The following is a 25,703-nucleotide window of genomic DNA, read 5'->3' as shown; positions in this document are numbered from 1 at the left end:
TGTTAATGTAACTAGCCTAAATGTAGATTGTGTCATGTCTTAAATCTGATATGTTATTTACTAGGCCTTCTACTTAGAAACGCTGCTTTATTCTGTTCTCATTCATTCGTTTGCATCACAGTTGTGTCAGTATTCTAAGCCAAACTGCTACTCAGTATGTTTGTTTCAATGCATGAATAACTAGGCTATTACTTTCAGCATTTAGTTTGCATTATTTTGGTAAGACAGCTGTGTGTACGGCTGTATTCACATAGGCACTTTGTAATATGCGAATTACCCTATCTATCCTGTAGCCTATATTCATTACCAAAACGGCGTGTGGTGTGTAGGCCGCAGTCCATTGTGCTGCTACAGATTTAGCTCTATCCTGTCACTTAAAAAACACTTAACCAATGGTCTCAGAGTCTGGGCATTTGAACTTTATGTTCATTGTGAAATAAGCAGAATTCAATACAATTCCAATGCAAGAACCGATTTCAACTGCCCCCTTAGTCCCTTTATCCTGGTGCCTTGTCTGGTTCTTCCTGAGTATTTTCATATCTCTGGGTTCTGTTCCAACATGCATCTCAAACAGACTTAGATATGTTTTATATTTACTGAATTTAGCTTAACGAGACATTTTTTGATTACTTAAGCAACATATGACGGTAGTGGTTGTGAGGTGTCCTACAGGGATATTGGTGGACTCTGCACCCTGGAGTGGATGAGGGGTTGTCAGTGTGTTACATGCAAGAAGGGTTTGTTCTGAACTGGAGAGATAAACAAATAATGTCAGGAAAAAAAGATAGATGGATTAGTCACTCATTTGTTTTATCCCAAACAGGAAGAGCTGGTCCCATGTTTCCACCCCACTAAACACACTCCCTCGTACACAGGAACATTGTGTAAACAAATGCACAAACAGGCATACAACCATGTCTACCTTACTCAAACAAAACAGACATTAGCATGTTCATCCATCACCTGATTTGTTAACACACACACACATTGCAATGGTTGCATCCACAGAAAGTAGCCTCAGTCTTCCCAGGGGCTGAACCATGACTAAGGCATGTCATGTTGCTTTTACTAATAATCAATGATTCACCCCAATTATCTACAGCACATCCTCTCTGTGTGTAAGCAGTCCAGTGAAACATAAACACTATCATGTCAGCTTGAATGGTTTGTACACCATCTTGTAAGTAAATAGCCAACTTCCAGGGTCTAATGTACCAGGCATTCAGCAACTACACATTGTTGAAGTGAAATAAATGTAACAAGCCCCTAGTGGCAGATCCCATATGAACACAGTTGAACTCTTGAAATCATAGAACCACAATGTGTGGAAACTAGGTTATAGACTTCCTGGTTGAACAGAAAAGAGACCAGAATCCCAATCGCTTTGCATTTTTGCATGCTGGTACAGTACCAAAACTTACAGGATCTGTCTGCATTCTGCAGAACTACTTTCCCACACTGTGGAGGGTGTCAGGCTACTTTCCCACACGGTGGAGGGTGTCAGGCTACTTTCCCACATGGTGGAGGGTGTCAGGCTACTTTCCCACATGGTGGAGGGTGTCAGGCTACTTTCCCACACGGTGGAGGGTGTCAGGCTACTTTCCCACACGGTGGAGGGTGTCAGGCTACTTTCCCACACGGTGGAGGGTGTCAGGCTACTTTCCCACATGGTGGAGGGTGTCAGGCTACTTTCCCACACGGTGGAGGGTGTCAGGCTACTTTCCCACACGGTGGAGGGCGTCAGGCTACTTTCCCACACGGTGGAGGGTGTCAGGCTACTTTCCCACACGGTGGAGGGTGTCAGGCTACTTTCCCACATGGTGGAGGGTGTCAGGCTACTTTCCCACATGGTGGAGGGTGTCAGGCTACTTTCCCACACGGTGGAGGGTGTCAGGCTTCTGTGGGACTACTTTGAGAATAAGAGGTGGTCGGAGTCTATTTTCAACAATGACAGTGAGAGGTGAAAACTCTATTTTCCCCCTCCTCTCTTGATGTAAATAATGGATGACCTCACAGCTCCTCTACAATTCACTACTAAGTGTCTGATGTCGAACCACAAAGAGAGAAATCTTCACCGCTCCCCTTCTTCCCCTAACCTCGCCTTTTCGTCCTGCCTCCCTGTCTTTTAAAATGTCCCGTGGCTGTTATCTCAATCTGAATAAAATATTTCCTCCTCCCCGGAATGAGCTCTCATGCTTCATTACTAACACATTGGAGAGATGTAGGTTTATCATAATAATGAAACTTCGCTCATAGGGCAGTGATGTCTGGCAGACTGTTTCCTCTGTTCTGCTCTGGAATTCCACTGTGCTGCACATACAACAGGGGAACTGGACTGGAAAATCAATGACTCTGGCTTATCCAAAAGAGATCTGGCAGCCAACTAGATCACTCTCCACTCAATCACACATACAGAGAAACAAAATGAAAATAGCTCCCTAGAAATTGTGATAGAATCGTAAACTAAATGAAATGATAATGTATGACAAAATTATGGGAGTATTGCGGTGTATTATGGGAATTGATAACCGGAGATACAAACAAGCTGTTACATTTTTGGATTTAAGACAAAGTGAGGCCAGTGAGTTATGGGGTATATCCAACACTTCATCACTGGATATTAAGCCTTGTAATTAATTACCAAAAGTAAAGACAGTTGTTTTTATCTTTTAGAAGATTCCACATGTCTTTTAGCACTGACCTGCAGCAACAGTTCTCCTTCAGGCAGCCAACTGTCCTCCAATCCTGTGGCTTTGTTGTTGTCAGCGCTGCCACCACTGCAAGTACAGTTCTTCAGGGCAACTGCAGACAGAGAGACACAGAGAGAGAAAGAGAGGAGGAAAGAAGAGGGAGAGGAGAGGAAAGAAGAGGGAGGGAGGGAGAGAGAGGAGAGGAAAGAAGAGGGAGGGAGAGAGAGGGAGAGGAGAGGAAAGAAGAGGGAGGGAGAGAGAGGGAGAGGAGAGGAAAGAAGAGGGAGGGAGGGAGAGAGAGAGAGAGGGAGAGGAAAGAAGAGGGAGGGAGGGAGAGAGAGGAGAGGAAAGAAGAGGGAGGGAGAGAGAGGGAGAGGAGAGGAAAGAAGAGGGAGGGAGAGAGAGGGAGAGGAGAGGAAAGAAGAGGGAGGGGAGAGAGAGGGGAGAGGAAAGAAGAGGCAGGGAGGGAGAGAGAGAGAGGGAGAGGAGAGGAAAGAAGAGGGAGGGAGGGAGAGAGGGAGAGGGAGAGGAGAGGAAAGAAGAGGGAGGGAGGAGAGAGAGAGGAGAGGAAAGAAGAGGGAGAGAGGAGAGGAAAGAAGAGGGAGGGAGAGAGAGAGGGGAGAGGAGAGGAAAGAAGAGGGAGGGAGGGAGAGGGAGAGAGAGAGAGGAAAGAAGAGGGAGGGAGGGAGAGAGAGAGGAGAGGAAAGAAGAGGGAGGGAGGGAGAGGGGAGAGGAAAGAAGAGGGAGGGAGGGAGAGAGAGAGGAGAGGAAAGAAGAGGGAGAGAGGAGAGGAAAGAAGAGGGAGGGAAAGAAGAGAGAGAGGGAGAGGAAAGAAGAGGGATGGAGAGAGAGGGAGAGGAGAGGAAAGAAGAGGGAGGGAGAGAGAGAGAGAGGAGAGGAAAGAAGAGGGAGGGAGAGAGAGGGAGAGAGGGAGAGGAGAGGAAAGAAGAGGGAGGGAGGGAGAGAGAGAGGGAGAGGAGAGGGAAGAGGAGAGGGAGAGAGAGAGAGAGAGAGAGAGAGAGGAAAGAAGAGGGAGAGGAGGGAGAGGAAAGAAGAGGGAGGGAGAGAGAGGGAGAGAGGGAGAGGAAAGAAGGAGGGAGAGAGAGAGAGAGGAGAGGAAAGAAGAGGGAGGGAGAGAGAGAGAGGGAGAGGAGAGGAAAGAAGAGGGAGGGAGAGAGAGAGAGGGAGAGGAAAGAAGAGGGAGGGAGGAGAGAGAGAGAGGAGAGGAAAGAAGAGGGAGAGAGGAGAGGAAAGAAGAGGGAGGGAGAGAGAGAGAGGAGAGGAGAGGAAAGAAGGGAGGGAGGAGAGAGAGAGGGAGAGGAGAGGAAAGAAGAGGGAGGGAGGGAGAGAGAGAGAGGAGAGGAAAGAAGAGGGAGGGAGGGAGAGAGAGAGAGGAGAGGAAAGAAGAGGGAGGGGAGAGAGAGAGAGAGAGGAAAGAAGAGGGAGGGAGGGAGAGAGAGAGAGGAGAGGAAAGAAGAGGGAGGGGAGAGAGAGGGAGAGGAAAGAAGAGGGAGGGAGGGAGAGAGAGAGGAGAGGAAAGAAGAGGGAGGGAGGGAGAGGGAGAGAGGAGAGGAAAGAAGAGGGAGGGAGAGAGAGGGAGAGGAGAGGAAAGAAGAGGGAGGGAGGGAGAGAGAGAGAGGAGAGGAAAGAAGAGGGAGGGAGAGAGAGGGAGAGGAGAGGAAAGAAGAGGAAGGGAGGGAGAGAGAGAGGAGAGGAAAGAAGAGGGAGGGAGAGAGAGAGAGGGAGAGGAGAGGAAAGAAGAGGGAGGGAGGGAGAGAGAGAGAGGAGAGGAAAGAAGAGGGAGGGAGGGAGAGGGAGAGGAGAGGAAAGAAGAGGGAGGGAGGGAGAGAGAGAGAGAGGGAGAGGAGAGGAAAGAAGAGGGAGGGAGGGAGAGAGAGAGGAGAGGAAAGAAGAGGGAGGGAGGGAGAGGGAGAGGAGAGGAAAGAAGAGGGAGGGAGGGAGGGAGAGAGAGAAAGAGAGAGAGGGAGAGGAAAGAAGAGGGAGGGAGGGAGAGAGAGGGAGGGAGAGGGAAAGAAGAGGGAGGGAGGGAGAGAGAGAGAGGGAGAGGAAAGAAGAGGGAGGGAGGGAGAGAGAGAGGAGAGGAAAGAAGAGGGAGGGAGGGAGAGAGAGAGGAGAGGAAAGAAGAGGGAGGGAGGGAGAGGGAGAGGAGAGGAAAAGAGGATGGAGGGAGAGAGAGGAGAGGAGAGAGAGGGAGAGGAGAGGAAAGAAGAGGGAGGGGAGGGAGAGGGAGAGGAGAGGAAAGAGGAGGGAGGGAGAGAGAGGAGAGGAGAGAGAGGGAGAGGAAAGAGGAGGGAGGGAGAGAGAGGAGAGGAGAAGAGAGAGGAGAGGAAAGAGGAGGGAGGGAGGGAGAGAGAGAGGAGAGGAAAGAAGAGGGAGGGAGGGAGAGGGAGAGGAGAGGAAAGAGGAGGGAGGGAGAGAGAGGAGAGGAAAGAGGAGGGAGGGAGAGAGAGGAGAGGAAAGAAGAGGGAGGTAGCAAGAGAGAGAGGGAGGGAGGGAGGGAGGGAGAGAGAGAGAGGCAAGAGTGAGGAAGAGAGAGGGAGAGGAGAGGAAAGAAGAGGGAGGGAGGGAGGGAGAGAGAGAGGCAAGAGTGAGGAAGAGAGAGGGAGAGGAGAGGAAAGAAGAGGGAGGGAGGGAGAGAGAGGTGAGAGGAAAGAAGAGGGAGGGAGGGATAGAGAGAGAGGAGAGGAAAGAGGGAGGGAGGGAGAGAGAGGAGAGGAAAGAGGGGAGGGAGGGAGAGAGAGAGAGAGGAAAGAAGAGGGAGGGAGAGAGAGGGAGAGGAGAGGAAAGAAGAGGGAGGGAGAGAGAGGGAGAGGCAAGAGGAGGAAGAGAGAGGGAGAGAAGAGGAAAGAGGGGAGGGAGAGAGAGAGAGACAAGAGTGAGGAAGAGAGAGAGAGAGGAGAGGAAAGAGGGGAGGGAGGGAGAGAGAGAGAGGCAAGAGTGAGGAAGAGAGAGAGAGAGGAGAGGAAAGAGGGAGGGAGGGATAGAGAGAGAGGGAGAGGAAAGAAGAGGGAGGGGAGGGAGAGAGAGGAGAGGAAAGAAGAGGGAGGGAGGGAGAGGGAGAGAGGAGAGGAAAGAAGAGGGAGGGAGAGAGAGAGAGGAGAGGAAAGAAGAGGGAGGGAGGGAGGGAGAGAGAGAGAGGGAGAGGAGAGGAAAGAAGAGGGAGAGGAGAGGAAAGAAGAGGGAGGGAGGGAGAGAGAGAGAGGAGAGGAAAGAAGAGGGAGGGAGGGAGAGGGAGAGGAGAGGAAAGAGGAGGGAGGGAGAGAGAGGAGAGGAGAGAGAGGGAGAGGAGAGGAAAGAAGAGGGAGGGAGGGAGGGAGAGGGGAGAGGAGAGGAAAGAGGAGGGAGGGAGAGAGAGGAGAGGAGAGAGAGGGAGAGGAGAGGAAAGAGGAGGGAGGGAGAGAGAGAGAGAGGAGAGAGAGGGAGAGGAGAGGAAAGAGGAGGGAGGGAGAGAGAGAGAGGAGAGGAAAGAAGAGGGAGGGAGGGAGAGGGAGAGGAGAGGAAAGAGGAGGGAGGGAGAGAGAGAGAGGAGAGGAAAGAGGAGGGAGGAGAGAGAGAGGAGAGGAAAGAAGAGGGAGGGAGAGAGAGGAAGAGGAGAGGAAAGAGGAGGGAGGGAGAGGAGAGGAAAGAGGAAGAGAGAGAGAGAGGAGAGGAAAGAAGAGGGAGGGAGGGAGAGAGAGGAGAGGAAAGAGGAGGGAGGGAGAGAGGGAGAGGAGAGGAAAGAAGAGGGAGGGAGAGAGAGAGAGGAGAGGAAAGAAGAGAGAGGGAGAGAGAGAGAGAGGCAAGAGTGAGGAAGAGAGAGGGAGAGGAGAGGAAAGAAGAGGGAGGGAGGGAGGGAGAGAGAGAGAGAGAGGCAAGAGTGAGGAAGAGAGAGAGAGAGGGAGAGGAAAGAAGAGGGAGGGAGGGAGAGAGAGAGGCAAGAGTGAGGAAGAGAGAGGGAGAGGAGAGGAAAGAAGAGGGAGGGAGGGGAGAGAGAGGGGAGAGGAAAGAGGGGAGGGAGGGATAGAGAGAGAGGAGAGGAAAGAGGGGAGGGAGGGAGAGAGAGAGAGAGGAGAGGAAAGAAGAGGGAGGGAGAGAGAGGGAGAGGAGAGGAAAGAAGAGGGAGGGAGAGAGAGGGAGAAGCAAGAGTGAGGAAGAGAGAGGGAGAGGAGAGGAAAGAGGGGAGAGAGTGAGGAAGAGAGAGAGAGAGGAGAGGAAAGAGGGGAGGGAGGGAGAGAGAGAGTGGCAAGAGTGAGGAAGAGAGAGAGAGAGGAGAGGAAAGAGGGGAGGGAGGGATAGAGAGACAGAAGCTTTAGTCTTGTAATAATGTTTACAAAGCACTGCTGTGAATGTCAGAAAGCTTTATGTTCAGTGCACTGTATGCAGGACAGGATTGCAGCTCATTAAAGTTTCATCAAATAGCATCTTAAAAATTCCGATCCACATCCAGGCCTTTTATCTTTGCCTAACCTGGTTACGTCATAATGGCTTGGGAACTAACACGTCAGCAAGTTCATGGTCTAAAATAAGAATGTGAGGTCATCATGCTCAGCGTTCTAAACAGACTCTGTTCTGCGAGATGGGACCTCCTATAACAGGATGCATGGAGCTTATCGCCTATTCTTCACAGTGTGATGTTTCACCCATATGTTTTGTGGTCTTTCACCTCAAGACTCATGGTATGCCCCTACGTGGTCTGTCACCTCAAAACTCATGGTATGCCCCTACGTGGTCTGTCACCTCAAAACTCATGGTATGCCCCTACGTGGTCTGTCACCTCAAAACTCATGGTATGCCCCTACGTGGTCTGTCACCTCAAGACTCATGGTATGCTCCTACGTGGTCTGTCACCTCAAGACTCATGGTATGCCCCTACGTGGTCTGTCACCTCAAGACTCATGGTATGCTCCTATGTGGGGTCTTTCACCTCAAGACTCATGGTAATGCCCCTACGTGGGGTCTGTCACCTCAAGACTCATGGTATGCTCCTATGTGGGGTCTTTCACCTCAAGACTCATGGTATGCTCCTACGTGGTCTGTCACCTCAAGACTCATGGTATGCCCCTACGTGGGGTCTGTCACCTCAAGACTCATGGTATGCCCCTACGTGGTCTGTCACCAGCAGAATTCAGAGAAAACACACACGAGAGAGAGAGAGAGCAAGCGAGAGAGCAAGCGAGAGAGAGCAAGCGAGAGAGAGCAAGCGAGAGAGAGCAAGCAAGCGAGAGAGCAAGCGAGAGAGCAAGAAACAGCGAGCGAGAGACAGAGAGAAAGAAACACAGAGAGATACTGAGAGACAGAAAACAGCATTGCAGGAGAAGCAACACACAGAGACAGATTCGCATTAACGCTGCATCAGAGTGAAATGAGGTGACAACTCCTTTGCACTTCACTGCTCGCCAAGCTAATCCCTCTCTCCCTTCTTCCCACTCCCGTGCTCCTCCTTGCCACTCACACTCTCTCTCGGTTCATCTATCCTCATTGGCTCCAGCAGCTTAGTGGTTCCAGAACCGATCTGGAGGGGCAGAACAAGCATTAAGCGCAATATGATCCATTGCAATAGCTCGCCAAACACTTGTCTCAACTCCACGGTCACATTAGAACCATGCAGAGAGCTTATGCAGAGAGCTGAGACACTGAGTACATTGAAGACTGCTGGGTGTGTGGTTGCGGCTACAGTAAGGTAAAACTAAAAGTCAGAATCTCTGAGCACCGTAGCACCTTTAGGTGTGAAAACTTGACATACCCAGATGCTGCCCACTTTTTTAGAAGTGATCCACCTTATTTCGCCCCTTCGCTATATCGGCATCAAACACGTCCACCTCCCTAGGACAGGGGGTGACCTTGACAATTTATTGTTAAAACAAGAGACCGCATGGATGTTTAATTTAAAGACCTTCGCTTCCTATAGTCTGAATGTTGAGTTTAATCTGAAACCATTTCTGCTATCTTTTCTAAATCAATGTGTATACTAGGCTATTTATGATGAAATTGTAGGCCATCTGTGATCATTGAATATCCATTTGTGCATTTTTTTCTCTCTATATTATCTGTATATTGACCAATGATATCAGGACATAGCCGGCCATGATTATAAACACCTATCAAAACCTATACTGGTGACCTGCAGTGTATTGAAACCCTGATGAAGACAACTTGCTGTAGAAACATTGGAAAATACATAATTGCATTGGAGCAATTATTATGCGGTGTTTCCTTTTCATTTAAAGTACAGCTACAGATGAACAGGTCAGGACAGCTACAGATGAACAGGTCAGGACAGCTACAGATGAACAGGTCAGGACAGCTATAGATGAACAGGTCAGGACAGCTACAGATGAACAGGTCAGGACAGCTATAGATGAACAGGTCAGGACAGCTACAGATGAACAGGTCAGGACAGCTACAGATGAACAGATCAGGACAGCTACAGATGAACAGGTCAGGACAGCTACATACAGATGAACAGGTCAGGACAGCTACAGATGAACAGGTCAGGACAGCTACAGATGAACAGGTCAGGACAGCTACAGATGAACAGGTCAGGACAGCTACAGATGAACAGGTCAGGACAGCTATAGATGAACAGGTCAGGACAGCTATAGATGAACAGGTCAGGACAGATACAGATGAACAGGTCAGGACAGCTACAGATGAACAGGTCAGGACAGCTACAGATGAACAGGTCAGGACAGCTACAGATGAACAGGTCAGGACAGCTACAGATGAACAGGTCAGGACAGCTACAGATGAACAGGTCAGGACAGCTACAGATGAACAGGTCAGGACAGCTACAGATGAACAGGTCAGGACAGCTTCAGATGAACAGGTCAGGACAGCTATAGTTGAACAGGTCAGGACAGCTACAGATGAACAGGTCAGGACAGCTTCAGATGAACAGGTCAGGACAGGTACAGATGAACAGGTCAGGACAAAGCGGGGGGACTTAGAAGTTGGCCTGACTTCTGGTCTGATAACCTCATAAGGTTTACTGTTGAGCTATTACATTTCTACAGAAGAGACACAGAACTGTATTATTTCCAAGCAAAAACCATGACGCTTCAGAGAGCTGTCTACTCAATCAATCCATTGAGTCAGTGTCTCATTGATTCAATGACCAAACCCAACAAACAGAGAAGAAATAACGGCAGAATTTAAAAGAACCCAACGAACAGAGAAGAAATGGGAGAATGAAAGAAAAGTCTGGAATACTGATGATGTCATGGGAATAGGACTTTTACGACGACCCGTACTGTGACCTGCAACAACCTCTGACATGACTGGGTAAACGGGGTCGGGTCAGGTCTTTTGTTGTCTGAGGGGTCAGCAGAGAGCAGAGTAGGAGAGGATTGGACGCTATGCTAAGGCCAGACACCTGATGGGGCTTGTCCCCATCACACGGAGCTTGTGTGGAGGGCGTTGAGTGGACACCCTGACCTAATTCCCATAACAATCTCTCTATCAGGGGTTTGACATATCATATCAGACATATTATCGGGACTGTGAGTATTTGTGAGTTTAAAATATGTCAGCTACAGTCTATCTCGTCTCAGTAGTTCTGGCCAATGTCCACGCCCTAGATTTTGTTGCGTTACTGTACCAACTCAAACGAGCATCCATTTACCCTAAAGACAAATAGTCTAAGTCCACTGTCACATCAACGCTATAAACTTGCTTGCAGAAAGTAGAAAGCATCTCCTTCCATAATACGTAACCATACATTGATATTCAGACCTTGAGCAATAGTAGCCTTTCATGGTCTGTTGACATCCATTGCGTAATGGAGCGTCTCAGTATGTGGCCAGTGGTATTACCCCAGGTCAGTGTCGTGTCCTTTGACCTGAGCGATATTTTGCCAGCCAGTCTGTTAGGGTAAGCTTTGTTGTTATTGATCCCATTGTAGTAGGTCACTGCGCTTTCTGGTACTGGTCCGTCACGTGGTCCATCCAACGCATCCATGAGGAAAAAGGTACGCCTCCAAACTGATTACTGAAGCCCTACTGGTGTTGCCTGGGCTGTGTTGTTACTGATGAACTCAGAAATTATAGATCAACTCAATAGATTGACATTTGTATGGCGCTCCAGCAATACCTGAGGGCATGAATTTAGCCGAAGCTGAATTTAACAGCTTAGCTTGGTCAAATACACTTAACTGAGCATAATGGAGAAATAATGTATTTAGACATAAGTGAAATGTTCCATTTATTGATAAGACAAGGAAACAAGCAATAAAAACATAAAAATACATGTTTCATATTTCACAGGCTGCCCCGTCCTACCACTGCCTCGTCCTACCACTGCCCCGTCCTACCACTGCCTCAGTCCTACCACTGCCTCGTCCTACCACTGCCCAGTCCTACCACTGCCTCGTCCTACCACTGCCCAGTCCTACCACTGCCTCGTCCTACCACTACCCAGTCCTGCCACTGCCCAGCCTTGTCCTACCACTGCCTCGTCCTACCACTGCCTTGTCCTACAACTACCCAGTCCTACCACTGCCTCGTCCTACCATTGCCTTGTCCTACCACTGCCTTGTCCTACCACTACCCAGTCCTACCACTGCCTCGTCCTACCACTACCCAGTCCTGCCACTGCCTTGTCCTACCACTACCCAGTCCTGCCACTGCCTCGTCCTGCCACTACCCAGTCCTACCACTGTCCTACCCTGCCCAGTCCTACCACTGCCCAGTCCTACCACTGCCCACTACCACTGCCTCGTCCTACCACTACCCAGTCCTGCCACTGCCTCGTCCTACCACTACCCAGTCCTGCCACTGCCTCATCCTACCACTGCCCAGTCCTGCCACTACCCAGTGCTGCCACTGCCTCGTCCACCACTACCCAGTCCCTGCCTACCACTGCCTTGTCCTACCACTACCCAGTCCTACCATTACCCAGTCCTACCACTGCCTCGTCCTGCCACTACCCAGTCCTACCACTGCCTCGTCCTACCACTGCCCAGTCCTACCACTGCCTGCCTCGTCCTACCACTACCCAGTCCTACCACTGCCTCGTCCTACCACTACCCAGTCCTACCACTGCCTCGTCCTACCACTGTTTCCACCCAAAACCATTGAAGGATCTCCAGACGAATGTATGTGCTTTCTTTGTGAAGGACACATTACTTCCACTACTACTTGATATTTCTTTGCCTTATGAATAAATGGAACATTTCACTTAAGTCAAAATACATTATTTTAAAGCTTAAATCAGAATATGAATTATTGATTGGCTGTCAGACTTATGGCTCCACCAATGTGCTTCGGAGGAACTAGCGATAATGATGCAGCACTTACAACACTACCACTGAATAGAAATGCTCCTTTGGAACGGTAAACCGCTGCTGAGCCAAACTGCAAAACCCCGCAGCCTTCTTTTATAAAACTGTCTCTGGGGAAGTTCTCATTTTTTAAAGCCTATAGGCTACAGCAATACTAGACAGAACCGGCCTTCTATCGCCACCCTCTCCTCGTGTGTGAGGCTGAGGCAGGCTGAGAATTTGATGAAGCAAACCTGACCAATAAGCAGTGACCCTGAAAATCTGACAGCTTGTGAAAGGGCAATGGACTCTAACTTGTGTGGTAGGAGAAGGGGGTGGGGGGGTTGAAGTAGTGGTGAGAACAGCGAGGTACAAATATGGTTCTATACTGCTGAGGTACCTGGGACTGAGAGACGAGCTCCAACTATGGGCATCAAACATCCCCTCCCCCATCCCCTCTCTGGACTGATGGGTAGAAGCCATATTGGGAGCGATCCAAGCCATCAGCATTGAAGGCATCACATTGCTTACTGACACTTTCTGTGGGAGAACAGCTCATGACCTGATCCAGCTATGTTGTTTGGGATTTGTCCGACAGAGGCAGGCTTGCTTGCAGCAAAACCGTAGGAACCCATTTCAAAACACCAACAATATTTAGCAAATGTTTGACAATTTTTAATTAGCTATTTACAAGTGGATGAGAGGGACGTTGTATTAGTCGTACATACGGGATATGCATGATATACAGTACCAGTCAAAAGTTTGTTTATTTTTATTAATTTTTTACTATTTTCTAAATAGTGAAGACATCAGAACTATGAAATAACACATATGGAATCCGGTAGTAAGCAAAGAAGTGTTAAACAAATCTAAATATATTTGATATTTTAGAATCTTCAAAAAAACACCCTTTGCCTTGATGACAGCTTTGCACACTCTTGGCATTCTCTCATGAGAATGCAGTGAAATTAACAGGTGTGCCTTTTAAAAGTTAATTTGTGAGAAAGAAAATGTATTCTTAAAACCTGTTTGGGAAAGGCTAGTGGGACACCTCGACAACATCCGGTGAAATTGCAGAGCACCAAATTCAAATTACAGTATTATTAATATTTAACTTTCATAAAATCACAAGGTTAATACTTCAAAATAAAGCTTAACTTCTTGTTAATCCAGGCTCTGTGTCAGATTTCAAAAAGGCTTTACGGCGAAAGCAAACCATGCGATTATCTGAGGACAGCGCCCAGCGCCCAGCACACAAAACCATATAAACATTTTCCAGCCAAGTAGATGAGTCACGAAAGTCAGAAATAGCAATAAAACAAATCACTTACCTTTGATGATCTTCATATGGTTGTACTGACAAGACTCCATGTTACAAAATAAATGTTTGTTTTGTTCGATAAAGTCCCGCTTTATGTCCAAAAACCTACGTTTTGTTGGCGCGTTTTGTTCAGTAATCCATTGGCTCAAAGGCGGTCACAACAGGCAGACGAAAAATCCAAATAGTACCAGTAAAGTTCGTAGAAACATGTCAAACGATGTTTATAATCCATCGTCAGGTTGTTTTTTGTCTAAATAATCAATAATATTTAAACTGGACAAAAGCATTGTCAATATAAAGGAAAAACAACTAAAGGAGCGCTCTAGGTCATGTGCACCAAACAGCTCTGGGACTTTCCATTGTCCATTCATTCAAAGTGGTCTCCCTCATTTCTCAGAATAAAAGCCTGAAACAATGTCTAAAGACTTTTCAAATCTAGTGGAAGCCATGGGGAACGCAATCTGGATCATATCCCTTTATAGGGTGGATAGGCTTTCAATGGAAAAACAACCATTTCAAAACAATGGCACTTCCTGGATGGATTTTCCTTAGGTTTTCGCCTGCCATATCAATTCTGTTATACTCACAGACATTATTTTAACAGTTTTAGAAACTATAGAGTGTTTTCTACCCAAATCTACAAATCTATGCATATCCTAGCTTCTGGGCCTGAATAACAGGCAGTTTACAACCCAAGCCATAAGACTGCTGAACAACAAATCAAATGGCTACCCAGACTATTTGCAATACTATTTACTATGCATAGTTTATTATCTATGCATAGTTACTTTACCCCTACCTACATGTATAAATTACCTCAACTAACCTGTACCCCCACACATTGACTCGGTACTGGTACTCCCTGTATACGACTGGTACTGGTCGGTACTCGGTACTGGTACTCCCTCATTTTTTATTTTATTGTGTTACTTATTTTCAATGTTTACTTTAGTTTATTTAGTAAATATTTTCTTAACTCCATTTTCCTAAAACTGCATTGTAGGTTAAGGGCTTGTAAGTAAGCATTTCACTGTAAACTCTACTACACCTGTTGTATTCTGCGCATGTGACAAATAACATTTGATTTGATTTGAAATCAAACACATTTCAGTACAGATGTAGCCTATAGCAACACGTGAAGCAAAAGCGCTGACCTAATCCATATTGAACTCATTTCAACTGTTTACATACAGCAGCATAGAATTCTACGAACTACTCTTTTTAACGAGAATGCATACAACACGGCTATCCCATTGGATATGGCTATGATCTGGATCTCTGCCCTGATCCATGGAGAGTTCTACATGTCCATTAGTATTGCTGCCTGTGTCTATTTCTATACTAAAGCCACTCTAAGCTTGTCTTTGGATAGAATGGGCCACCTACATGGACATGTATTTTTATATCCTCTCAGCCATCCATTTATTGTTTTCTCGTGGCTTACCTATCTAGGGAAGGGGAAAAGGGGAAGGGGGATACCTAGTCAGTTGTACAACTGAATGCATTCAACTGAAATGTGTCTTCCACATTTATCCCAACCCTTCTGAATCAAAGAGGTGAGGGGGGCTGCCATAATCAGCATCCAAGTCTTCGGCGCCCGGGGAACAGTGGGTTAACTGCCTTGCTCAGGGGCAGAACGACAGATTTTTACCTTGTCAGCTCGGGGATTCGATCCAGCAACCTTTTGGTTACTGGCCCAACGCTCTAAGCACTAGGCTCCCTGCCGCCCCTATCTACATACTGAATGTAAACTCCTGTATTTTTGCTCCAAAAAGAGGGAGAACTGAACACATGACTTTATTTTTCAAGCATTATTTTCCGGCGTGATCCACTAAGCAACAGACCAGGATTCAAACCTATCCTACTCAATAGTACTTGACATCTCTTTCCTTCACACTACTATGTTGAACCAGAGGCGAATAGTTTCATTTATAGAACTGAGAGGATATTAAGGAGTAAGGCCTTTGACATCAATCAGAACCTTTCGCTGTGGTGAACACAGGAATGACCTCAATAAGAAAAAAAGAAAAGAATTGCGGCCGTTCAAGAGAGACCCTCAAGATATTCTTACTAAACCTCCCCCCCCTTTTCTCGGTGTTGAAAGTTGAGATAATGAAACAAGATTTTAAAAGTAGTGATTGAGAAGCGATGCATGGAGCAGAAGTATCTTGCTAATCCAGTATTAGTTTGAACAAGCTGGCGAACAACCCTCCAAAGCAAACAGAACCCTTTCAGAATTCACAGAGATTATTCATTCTAATCTCAAATCTATATATACAGCAATTATAGGCCAAAGGTCAGAGTGCAACCATACCCCCAATCACAACAACCATACATATCCCTATGATATTGTAATTGGATTGCATCGGTTATCCTGAACCTGCATACCCAACACAGTCTCTTTAAGCAGATTTTGATAAGAAACAGCTAATTGTTGAGATGTGTAAATTGCACATTCCATTTTAGATTTATGAATGTTGGTCATGATGTCAAATGACTACACTGCACATAAGGCTCTCCAGAGGGTGGTGTGGTCTGCCCAACGCATTACCGGGAGCAAACTACCCGCCCTCCAGGACACCTAGAGCAACCGATGTCACAGGAAGGCCAAAAAGATCATCAAGGACATCAACCACCCGAGCCACTGCCTGTTCACCCCGCTATCATCCAGAAGGCGAAGTCAGTACAGGTGCATGAAAGCTGGGACCGAGAGACTGAAAAACAGATTATATCTCAAGGCCATCAAACTGTTAAATAGCCATCACCAGCACATTAGAGGCTGCTGCCTATAGGCATAGACTAGAAATCACTGGCCACTTTAAGGAATGGAACACTAGTCACTTTTAATCACGTTTACATATCTGGCATTACTCATCTCATATGTATATACTGTATTTAATACTATTCTACGGTATCTTAGTCACTTAAGGTTCACAAATCTTGCATTACTCATTTCATATGTATATACTGTATCTTAGTCCGTTCCGCTCTGACATCGCTCGCCCATATGTATATAGTCTTAATTCATTCCTAATTAGATGTGTGTATTGGGTATATGTTGTGTGATTTGTTAGATATTACTTGTTAGATATTACTGCACTGTCGGAGCTAAAATCACAAGCATTTCGCTACACCTGCAATAACATCTGCTAATCACGTGTGTGTGACCAATAACATTTGATATTACTAAGCTTCACAGCAAAAAGCACATGACTCCATTTAAAAAGGGACTGGGTTATTAGCTAGCTATGGACCAGGAAGTTGCGCGACAGAGAGCAAACGGTAGGAAGAAAAGGAAGAGGGCTCATGCTTCCTGGTTGGTTGCTGGTAAAGACAGCTCTTCCAGGAATCCCAGGAGCGCTCTTATTAGCTTAGTTATTGGCGTTTTCCACCTCACAGGAGAAACGTGGTGATAAAGGTGGCACCTTTCACCCTTCCGTATTTACAACAGAAGAACTCACAATGGACGGGCCATTCCTCGCTCCCAGGGGGCCGCTAAACCTCTTTGCAAAAATGAAGAGAAAAAAAAAGAAAAAAATTGAATGACGGAATGAACAAAACTGTGGTGGAAGCAAATGTAGGGCATTGTGTCGTTAAATAGTGTCATACAAAATGTGGAGGGCGGTTTCTAATGCTGGGGGTTGATACACGGGGGGGTTGTGTAATGTCAACAGAGTTAATCAGCCTTCTATATAGTTCAGCCTTCTTATTGTACCATCTAAATGAAGGGCTTACACTTTTACATTGCACAAAATATTATGAGTGCATTGGATTTGTGTCCTCATCTATGTTTATAATCTGACTGCCTGCCAGCCAGAGGGAAACACAACTGGAGCTTGGCTTGTCTGTGGTTGTTAGTGTGGGGACCTCCATCACAGAGGGAGTGGCCCATTAACAGAGGAAACAATGGCAACATTAGAGACCAGAGCCAGAGCTCTTAGAGGGCTTCTTTCAGAACAGATATATACACACTTCTTATCGCTGCATTCTTACAGCAGCCGTGGAAAGCCATGGTGTGTTTTTATGTTACTGTGTGTCACAATGATTCCCTCCCCCACACACGTGGGAAAAGTATGCAATTGTAATTTTTTTGTAAAATTTTAATTTTAATAGAAAATGACTCAAGTAAAAGTCACCCAGTAAAATAATACTAGAATAAAAGTCTAAAAGTATTTGGTTTTAAATATACTTAAGTATCAAAAGTAGAAATAATTTCAAATTCCTTACATTAAGCAAACCAGACGGGCACCATTTTCTCGTTTAATTAATTTATGGATAGCCAAGAGCACATTCCAACACCATTTACAAACGAAGTGAGTGAGTCCGCCAGATCAGAGACAGTAGGGATGACCAGGGATGTTCTCTTGATAAATGGACCATTTTCCTGTCCTGCTAAGCATTAAAATGTACGAGTAGTTTTGGGTGTCAGAGTAAAAAGTACATTATTTTCCTTAGGAATGTATTGAAGTAAAGTACAGACACCCAAAAATCTTAAGTAGTACTTTAAAGTAATTTTATTTAAGTACTTTACACCGCACACACACAGGGGGAAAAGGTTGCACAATAGCTGACTAATAAGCATATCATTGATTCTCCAGGGTGAATTATCCATGACAATAAAACACAGACGCGAAGTTTCCAGCTTGAATAGAGATTTGACCTCCAAAGCCACCAGCAAAACTAGGACAGTATGAGAGTAAAGCGTTTACGTGTCACGAATACCACCGAAGGTGGCTCCCCTTCTTGTTCGGGTGGCGCTCGGGCGGTCGTCGTCGCCGGTCTACTAGCTGCCACCGATCCTTTGTTCCGTGTTCGTTTGGTTTTGTCTAATTGGTTTCACCTGTTCATTGTTTGGTTGTTAGGGTGGGGTTATTTAAGTTCGTTTAGCCCGCTGCTGTTTGTGTGGGCTTGTTCTTCTGTATTTGTGAGAGGTGTTAGTGTTTTGTTTTCTCGCTGTCCTGGTATTTTACCTAAGGGTACTATTTTGTTTTTATAGTTACACCTGTGTTGGGTATGCTATTTTGTTTTTATAGTTACACCTGTGTTGGGTATACTATTTTGTTTTTATAGTTACACCTGTGTTGGGTATACTATTTTGTTTTTATAGTTACACCTGTGTTGGGTATAACTATTTTGTTCCTTTGATTTTGGACGTTAAAGCGTGTTTTTTCCAGCATCCTTTGCTCTCTGCGCCTGACTCCACACCCATTCACTCATTGAGCGTTACATTACGCTGCAGTAAATATCTAGCACAAGACAATGCCATCAACAGAAGTGCATGACACATTACACAGAAACACATTCTGTGGACACTAACATTCAAACAAATTCCTGATTACCGAACACAATGACTACACTGGTCACGCATGTTGATTTTGTCTATCCCCACCAGACGCGATCATCACACGCAGGTTAAACTATCAAAACCAACTGTGAAACAACTATACTAATTTGGGAGCAGGTTGAAACACACATTTAGCTAGCTTGCTGTTGCTAGGAGATGAACATTGGGTTGTTCTTTTACTTGACATTCATATGGTCCTTTTTTTATCTGGTTCTTTGTAGAATGTTGACCCAGAGTCATACAAAATGTTGTGTTGATCTACTCCGACGATTAATCCACAGATAAAAAGAGAAACCTAGTTAGTTATCTTTAATTATTCTCACCTCGTTGGTCTTTCAAGTATCCACATGGGTCTGTATCTTCCTGATATCCAATAGAGGACTTGCAGAACGGCTCAAACAGAACCCAGTTATATTTTAGCGCCTGGCTACGCAGACGAGCGAATGGCTGAAATAATTTAACAACATTTATTTTGCAACGTTCCCGCACCCAACATTTGCACGTGAGGCCACCATGGTGTGTCACATGGACCCCAGGGTCACAGAGCTCACACAGGTAGCATCCCAAATGGCACCCTATTCCCTACATAGTCCACTACAAGGCCCATAGGGCTCTGGTCAAAAGTAGTGCACTACATAGGGAATAGGGTGCCTTGTTGGACACAGAACAGCCTACCCCCTGGACACACACACGGTTTAATCAATGTTGTTTCCACATCCTTTCAATGGAATTACATTGAACCAACGTGGAATAGACATTGAATTGATGTCTGTGCCCAGTGGGTAGCTGCCTCCCATCAGAGCACAGGATGTTATAGCCTCCCATGATTCCCTGTGATGAGATCCTGGTGGTTGTATAGTGCTCATTCCCGGGTTACTGATAATCCTGAGAGTGAATTGTTGTACATGTAACCGGCTAAGTACAGGGGGCATGGTGCAGGATAGAATCTCCTCCTTAAGCACCCATGACATTTGGACCAGAACATAGAGTGATGTCCTTGTCTGAGGCATTAGCATGGAACAAACCAAATACTGTCTAATGTGGCTTTGCCTATCGGGGAGAAATGCCTATGCATACTGTACAATTATCTGGTATTTACTGTGCTTTAGGTTTTAGGCACTCCTGCTCTCATTCCTTCAGGTTGGCAGAGGACAGATGCCTGTAGGCCTGAAGACGAGGTGGAGAGGAGGCAGCTGGGATGGATAATATTGTCAGACGGATTAAACAGGCTCTGATAGGCTTTGTTCAACTTGTACAAGACATTTAATTCCACACAGAGCAACAACACTGGCCTATGGTACAACACACCCAGATAAATAAAGAGACATATTACAATAGAGGGCAAGCAGGCATACATGATGGGCTGATAGGGGTGTTGATAAGGCTGCAGGTTAAGGCTCACTGTCTCATCATGTACTTCCTGAACGTGAGGCCTGTTAATTACTCACTGTTTGTGCAGTCAGGGAAGGAACTAGGCTAATGCAGTAACACAACAAGGACACGAGGGCTTGGCAGGACACTTTGACCTGTGACGCTGCAATACAATATAAACAATATATTTTGACAGGGTGACGAGATTTGTTAGACCCATAACACAACAATCAGTTATATTCATAGTGCCAATCATGAGATTTCAAAATCAAGCAAAGTCACACAATTTCAGAGACGAATCAACCCTTCGACGACCCAAGAAATTACTACATTTATCAAGGTTAAAATGTAAAAACAAAGTGTATATATATATATATATATATATATATATATATATATATATATATATATATATATATATATAATAAAAATACTATGACTTTTTCAAATGATTAAAGCTACAGACTATTTAGTCCCATAGAACTAAAGACTGGATTCTCCCCCCACCCCTTTCCAGCATCGACATTCCTCCCCACAGAGTTTATGTACATGTCCTCTCTCTTCACACCAAAAAAAGCCACGTGTTTGCAATATCTCCTCCCCAACACACTGGTATCACAGGCCCCGGATCCAGTACGGCGCACCCCAAACAGCCATTTCAAGAAGCCACAGTCTTAAACAAACACTGTCCTCCCTCCATTTCATAAATTCTTTCAACTCTGGGGTTTCTCTTAATTATTAATGCTCCGAGAGTATCCAACACCCGCATTGCAGCATTCTCTTTTAAAGAGCACTGCCTAAAATAGCGTCTTTTCCCCACAACATAGGAGAGAAAAAATACAAATCCGTCCTCTTTGCATGCAAATATTTTGTTCTCAAACACACTCTCCTCTGTTTTTAACGGAGCCCTTGCTTTCTCTTCCATCCCTAACTACAAATGAAGGCAGAGTCACAGCCTCTATGAAAAATTGAGGCCCCTTCTTCTCCAGGATGAAATAATGGGCTGGCTGACTGAGGCTGGCTGAGTGAAGTTGGCTGGCTGGCTGGCTGACTGACTGACTGACTGACTGAGGCTGGCTGAGTGAAGCTGGCTGGTTGAGTGAGGCTGGCTGACTGACTGACTGACTGAGGCTGGCTGAGTGAAGTTGGCTGGCTGGCTGACTGACTGACTGAGGCTGGCTGAGTGAAGCTGACTGGTTGAGTGAGGCTGGCTGAGTGAAGCTGGCTGGTTGAGTGAGGCTGGCTGAGTGAGGCTGACTGGTTGAGTAAGGCTGGCTGGTTGAGTGAGGCTGTCTGAGTGAAGCTGGCTGGTTGAGTGAGGCTGTCTGAGTGAAGCTGGCTGGTTGAGTGAGGCTGGCTGAGTGAAGCTGGCTGGTTGAGTGAAGCTGGCTTTCACAGCTGATTAAATGTACTTTGAAGGTGTCAGGAAACACAGGCCATGAAAGACCCAGGGTTCTCTACTGTTTTGATATCTTCATAAGAGTTCTAGGGATGGAAGCTTGGCTTATAAACTCCCAGTGGCTCCTCACAGTGCTTCCCATTACTATGCATAGCAACTACCATACTGCTCTGTTCCATCTACTAACTGTACAGACAAGTCAGCACAGGGATGCTAGAAGGGGATCAGGCTAACTGCTTTGATAGCTCCCTGCTCTGATGCTCTTTAAGTAGAGCATATTTTTAGGATAGGCTTCAGCTACATACTGTAGTGGCCGTGTGCTATGCTAACACACCCTTGTGCTGTACACAGTGAGGGATCATTGGACCTCTGTTTACAAAACAAGGACCATATGTCTACACAGGAAGCACAACATTTCAGGAAGCACTCTATTGAGGACCTCAAACTAAGGGCCCTATTCAAGCAATAGTTCCAGAGCAATAATAGGGTTCTTTGTGGACTACTTCTTACCAGTGAAGAAGTTCTTGGCCCGGAGGTAGCTGACACTAAGGCGGAGGATGGAGAGTTTGTCCAGGCTGGTGGTGACCTCCTCAGGGAATGGGAGGAGGCTGGCCAGCCTCTCCAGCTCTCCATTCAGACGGTCCCGGTGGCGCTTTGAGGGGTTCGACTTGGCCCCTTCTGATTGTGGCGGTTTTACGCTGCAAGGAGAGAAGAAATCATTATTTTTAACTTGACATTTTTACATAAAACTCAAAGGTCTTCGGGTTGATTATAGTTCTCATTCATTATTAGCATTATTAATACAAAATTATCATTTGTAATGATACCTGTAATATAGGTAAATTAATAATTAATAAAATACTTCAACAAGTAGAGTAAAATTGAAATGATTAAAACAGCCCAAAAATAAATGCTAAATTTAAAACCTGATTTGCGTCATGTGAATAGCACCATGTTTTTTAAAATTGTAAATATGTTTTGAGTCATAATTTATAGAACTCCTTCAACAATCCACTCATGAGTTAACAAATCATGCCAATAAATGCCCCAGAGCAATGAATGCACTTCTGGCATTATGTCATAAACATACACATTCTCCACTGGTTCAACAAAGATGAATTTATGTAAACACATGTTAGACTTATACATGTTAGGTATATTTTTACTAGTGAATTAGTAAATTATAAAATAGGCTTATTTCAAAATAATAATACACAGGCTAAAAATGAAAATGTAATAATAATAATAATACTATAATTATTACATAATAATACTTCAAAGCCATTTGTTGTGAACATTTGAATGGTTTTATATCCTTCCAGTGTCCTTTCAGCAGGTGCAAGGTGATTGCGCTCAAATATCAGAAAGTGTTGGCCTTATGCACCTGCGACCCACCAAACATTGGACATAGTTCCAGCCATTTGTTTAATTCAAAAATGTATGTTACACAGTCAATAAAGGGGCGTGTTGACTAACCTAAAATGGCGCAGCATATTTGCGGCTATGTGGTAGAATTGCATCATCAAACCAATTGGATGTACAAACATGATTTCAAAATACAAATGTTTACGTTGGTTTATGTTGGTTTAAATTGAACAAAAATAATGCAACGACGTTAACAGTAAATTCTGGCTTCACGTGATAACGAAATAACAAACGCAGCAACTATTTTTGACGACAAGTGCAACTTTGGAGCAAACGCAACTTTTAGCTTACTGCGAAATCATTTTTTAAAACACGACCACACAATAGTTGTACTATTGATTTAAGGTATCCTATATATATATATATATTATTTCACAAATGAATAGTCTTATAGTCAAATAAACTGTTTTACAATGCGATGGCCGGGGTCGAGGCCTTTCTGCCTGTCAAACAGGGTGCGAAGGAACTAGTTCATCCACAGATGGGTAACTTCAGTCCTCCGGGGCCGGAGTGGTGTCACACTTTTTCTCCATCCCTAGCAAACACTGCTGATTAAACTAATCGCATACTAAACTGCATATCATGATTAGTTGATTTTTGAAAGTCAGGTGTATTAGCCTGGCTGGGGCAAGTGTGATACCAATCAGGCCCCTGACGACTGGAGGTGGCCCACCTGAATATGTGTCCTATCGTGTGTCATCGACATTATCAATTTAATTCAGGTGAAATATGCTATTTAAATTTGCACAAATATAAGATGAGTGATTGAGCGCTAAAAGGGGCGAGCTGGTATGGATGCAGAGCTTTGAACATTTGGCTATTTCTGTTTGCGAAAAGGCCTTTCAATTCGTATAAATAAACTGTACTTACGCTCTCTGGACTGGTTTTCTCCTTTTACGTCCAGCATACATGATATGGCTGTATTGCAAGTCCGATGAATCTCCCCCAAAATATTGGTGAAGGCTACAGTTCCCTTCGAGCTACATAGGCTACAGTCGACAGTTAAACTAATCCATCAGATGAAACACGTAAACACATTAGCGAGAGGACAAAAACAACAAATAGTCGCACTTTTAGTTTATATTTTATCCTTCAACTGTGCGCAGATCCAGAGATGGGTTAAGAAATATAATTTATATAAATTAATGGCATTGTTGCGTACTCAGAATATCATCCGTTGAAATGCATACAATTTGCAATACTGTTTACAGTCCATCGAGATGCTAAATTAGTCTGCAAAACAATGCTTCAACCCAATATAAAACCCAAGTAATTAATCTCATCGTCTAGCGGAATGGTGATCTAGATGTGTAGTGCCGGTGCGCTTTGCAAACCGCAATCCCCTTCCATGGTAGTTTGCACCTTTCCAATTCTTCCCAGGCTATTTTTTCATATTTTACCCTGACAATAATGTGACAAACGTTTGGACAATTATTGTATCTACTGTATTAGTCCTATGCTTTACGTCCTCTATTCCCAATTATCTCGTCAAATTCGGCCACGCGCATCTCCCTGCTTGAGTCCAGATTTGGGCGGGCACGCGCACTAGAGGTCAACGGGGAAACGAAAATCTCCTGGAAACACATGGGAGCGCGGCAATGTTTGCGCGTTTCCGAGCGGTCCGTTTCGTCCAATCAGAGTGGAAAAGAGAGCGGTTTCTGTTGAGCCTTGTGTCTTCTGCTGTATGTGGGTCAGAGGTTAGAATTTTAAATAATGAAACCATTCTGTTCTAAATTAATGGTTTAGCATACCCTGGTGTTGAAATTGATTTTTAATAGTTTTTTCGGGCATACACGTTTGTGCTCTATAGCCTACATTTGATTAGGAGGGCTACCAGGACCCCTCTTTAACGATGCAGCTACTCTCTGTTTATTATCTACGCATAGTCACTTTAACTCTACATACTTGTACATAATGCTATTGTTATTTTACTGCTGCTGTTTAATTATTTGTTACTTTAATTTTAAATTTTCTTTTTTAAAAACTTAACACCCATTTTTCTTAACTTCTTTAAGCGTTGTTGGTTAAGGGGATTGTAAGTAAGCGTTTCACTGTAAAGTCTACTACACCCGTTGTATTCCGCGCATGTGACAAATACAATTAGAATAGGCTACGGAAATGGATACAGACCTGCTGATACATGACAAAACCTAAACATAGGCCTACCTCTTTGCATATATATATATATATTATTTCCAAAGCTGCAATCATGGGACACACACAGTATGGATAAATTATCACTAGTCGACAGGATATAAATAGCACTCCCACAGCAATTTTCCATAATTCTGGTGTATAATATACTAACAAAAAAAACGATAAAAATGTCTATCAAGTCATTGTGATCGTATAGTCGATTTAACCATTTCTAATAATTAATAATTTACTAGTAATAAAAATACAATTGTTTCCATGTGTAATCTCATATTTACAACATCAGAATAAACTATCACCCATTTTAGTATTCAAAATATATCGAATTAAGCTGAAAAATTACTCAATGTCACACTCTTGTGGCAAATAAATATAATACATCTACAACTCACCGCATATTTTCCTAAACTAACAAAACTAGGCTAATGCGCTGGCTTGTGCTCATGAGATTAAAAAACATATACTTAATACATTTGTCATAAATTACCTGCAATGATGGGACACACACAGTATGGATGAATGATCAGTACTCCACGGGACATAAATAGCACTTCTAATGAAGATGCATTTTTCAGTTAGCTAACTGTTACCAACTTTAAAGAGGGAACTTTAGCTAACATAAAACCCACATGAAAAACTGAGATTCGGCAAACAACATATAAAAAGTGGCTACCCAGACGCTAAACCAACAACGGTAGTTACTAATAACATAAACGGATAATGCACAATGTAAAATGTGGATT

At 44.8% G+C, this 25,703-nt stretch overlaps 1 protein-coding gene across 1 annotated transcript in view; it reads right to left on the bottom strand.

The window, feature by feature from the left end:
- LOC112234325 (aryl hydrocarbon receptor-like) overlaps positions 1 to 24,429 on the bottom strand; it is a 55,946-nt gene extending 31,517 nt beyond the window's left edge. The window contains exons 1-3 of the mRNA XM_042306791.1: positions 23,677 to 24,429; positions 21,892 to 22,079; positions 2,702 to 2,802 (exon numbers count right to left, since the gene is read on the bottom strand). Coding sequence (XP_042162725.1) covers positions 2,702 to 2,802; positions 21,892 to 22,079; positions 23,677 to 23,717 — 330 coding nt within the window. The 5' untranslated portion in view covers positions 23,718 to 24,429. The remainder of the gene's footprint in view (positions 1 to 2,701; positions 2,803 to 21,891; positions 22,080 to 23,676) is intronic.
- Positions 24,430 to 25,703: the final 1,274 nt, after the last annotated feature.

The sequence above is a fragment of the Oncorhynchus tshawytscha genome, linkage group LG26, assembly GCF_018296145.1.
Source record: "Oncorhynchus tshawytscha isolate Ot180627B linkage group LG26, Otsh_v2.0, whole genome shotgun sequence".
Classification (NCBI taxonomy): Eukaryota; Metazoa; Chordata; class Actinopteri; order Salmoniformes; family Salmonidae; genus Oncorhynchus; species Oncorhynchus tshawytscha.
Note: the sequence above shows the minus strand (reverse complement) of the source record. Positions and strands in the feature narration are given on the sequence as shown.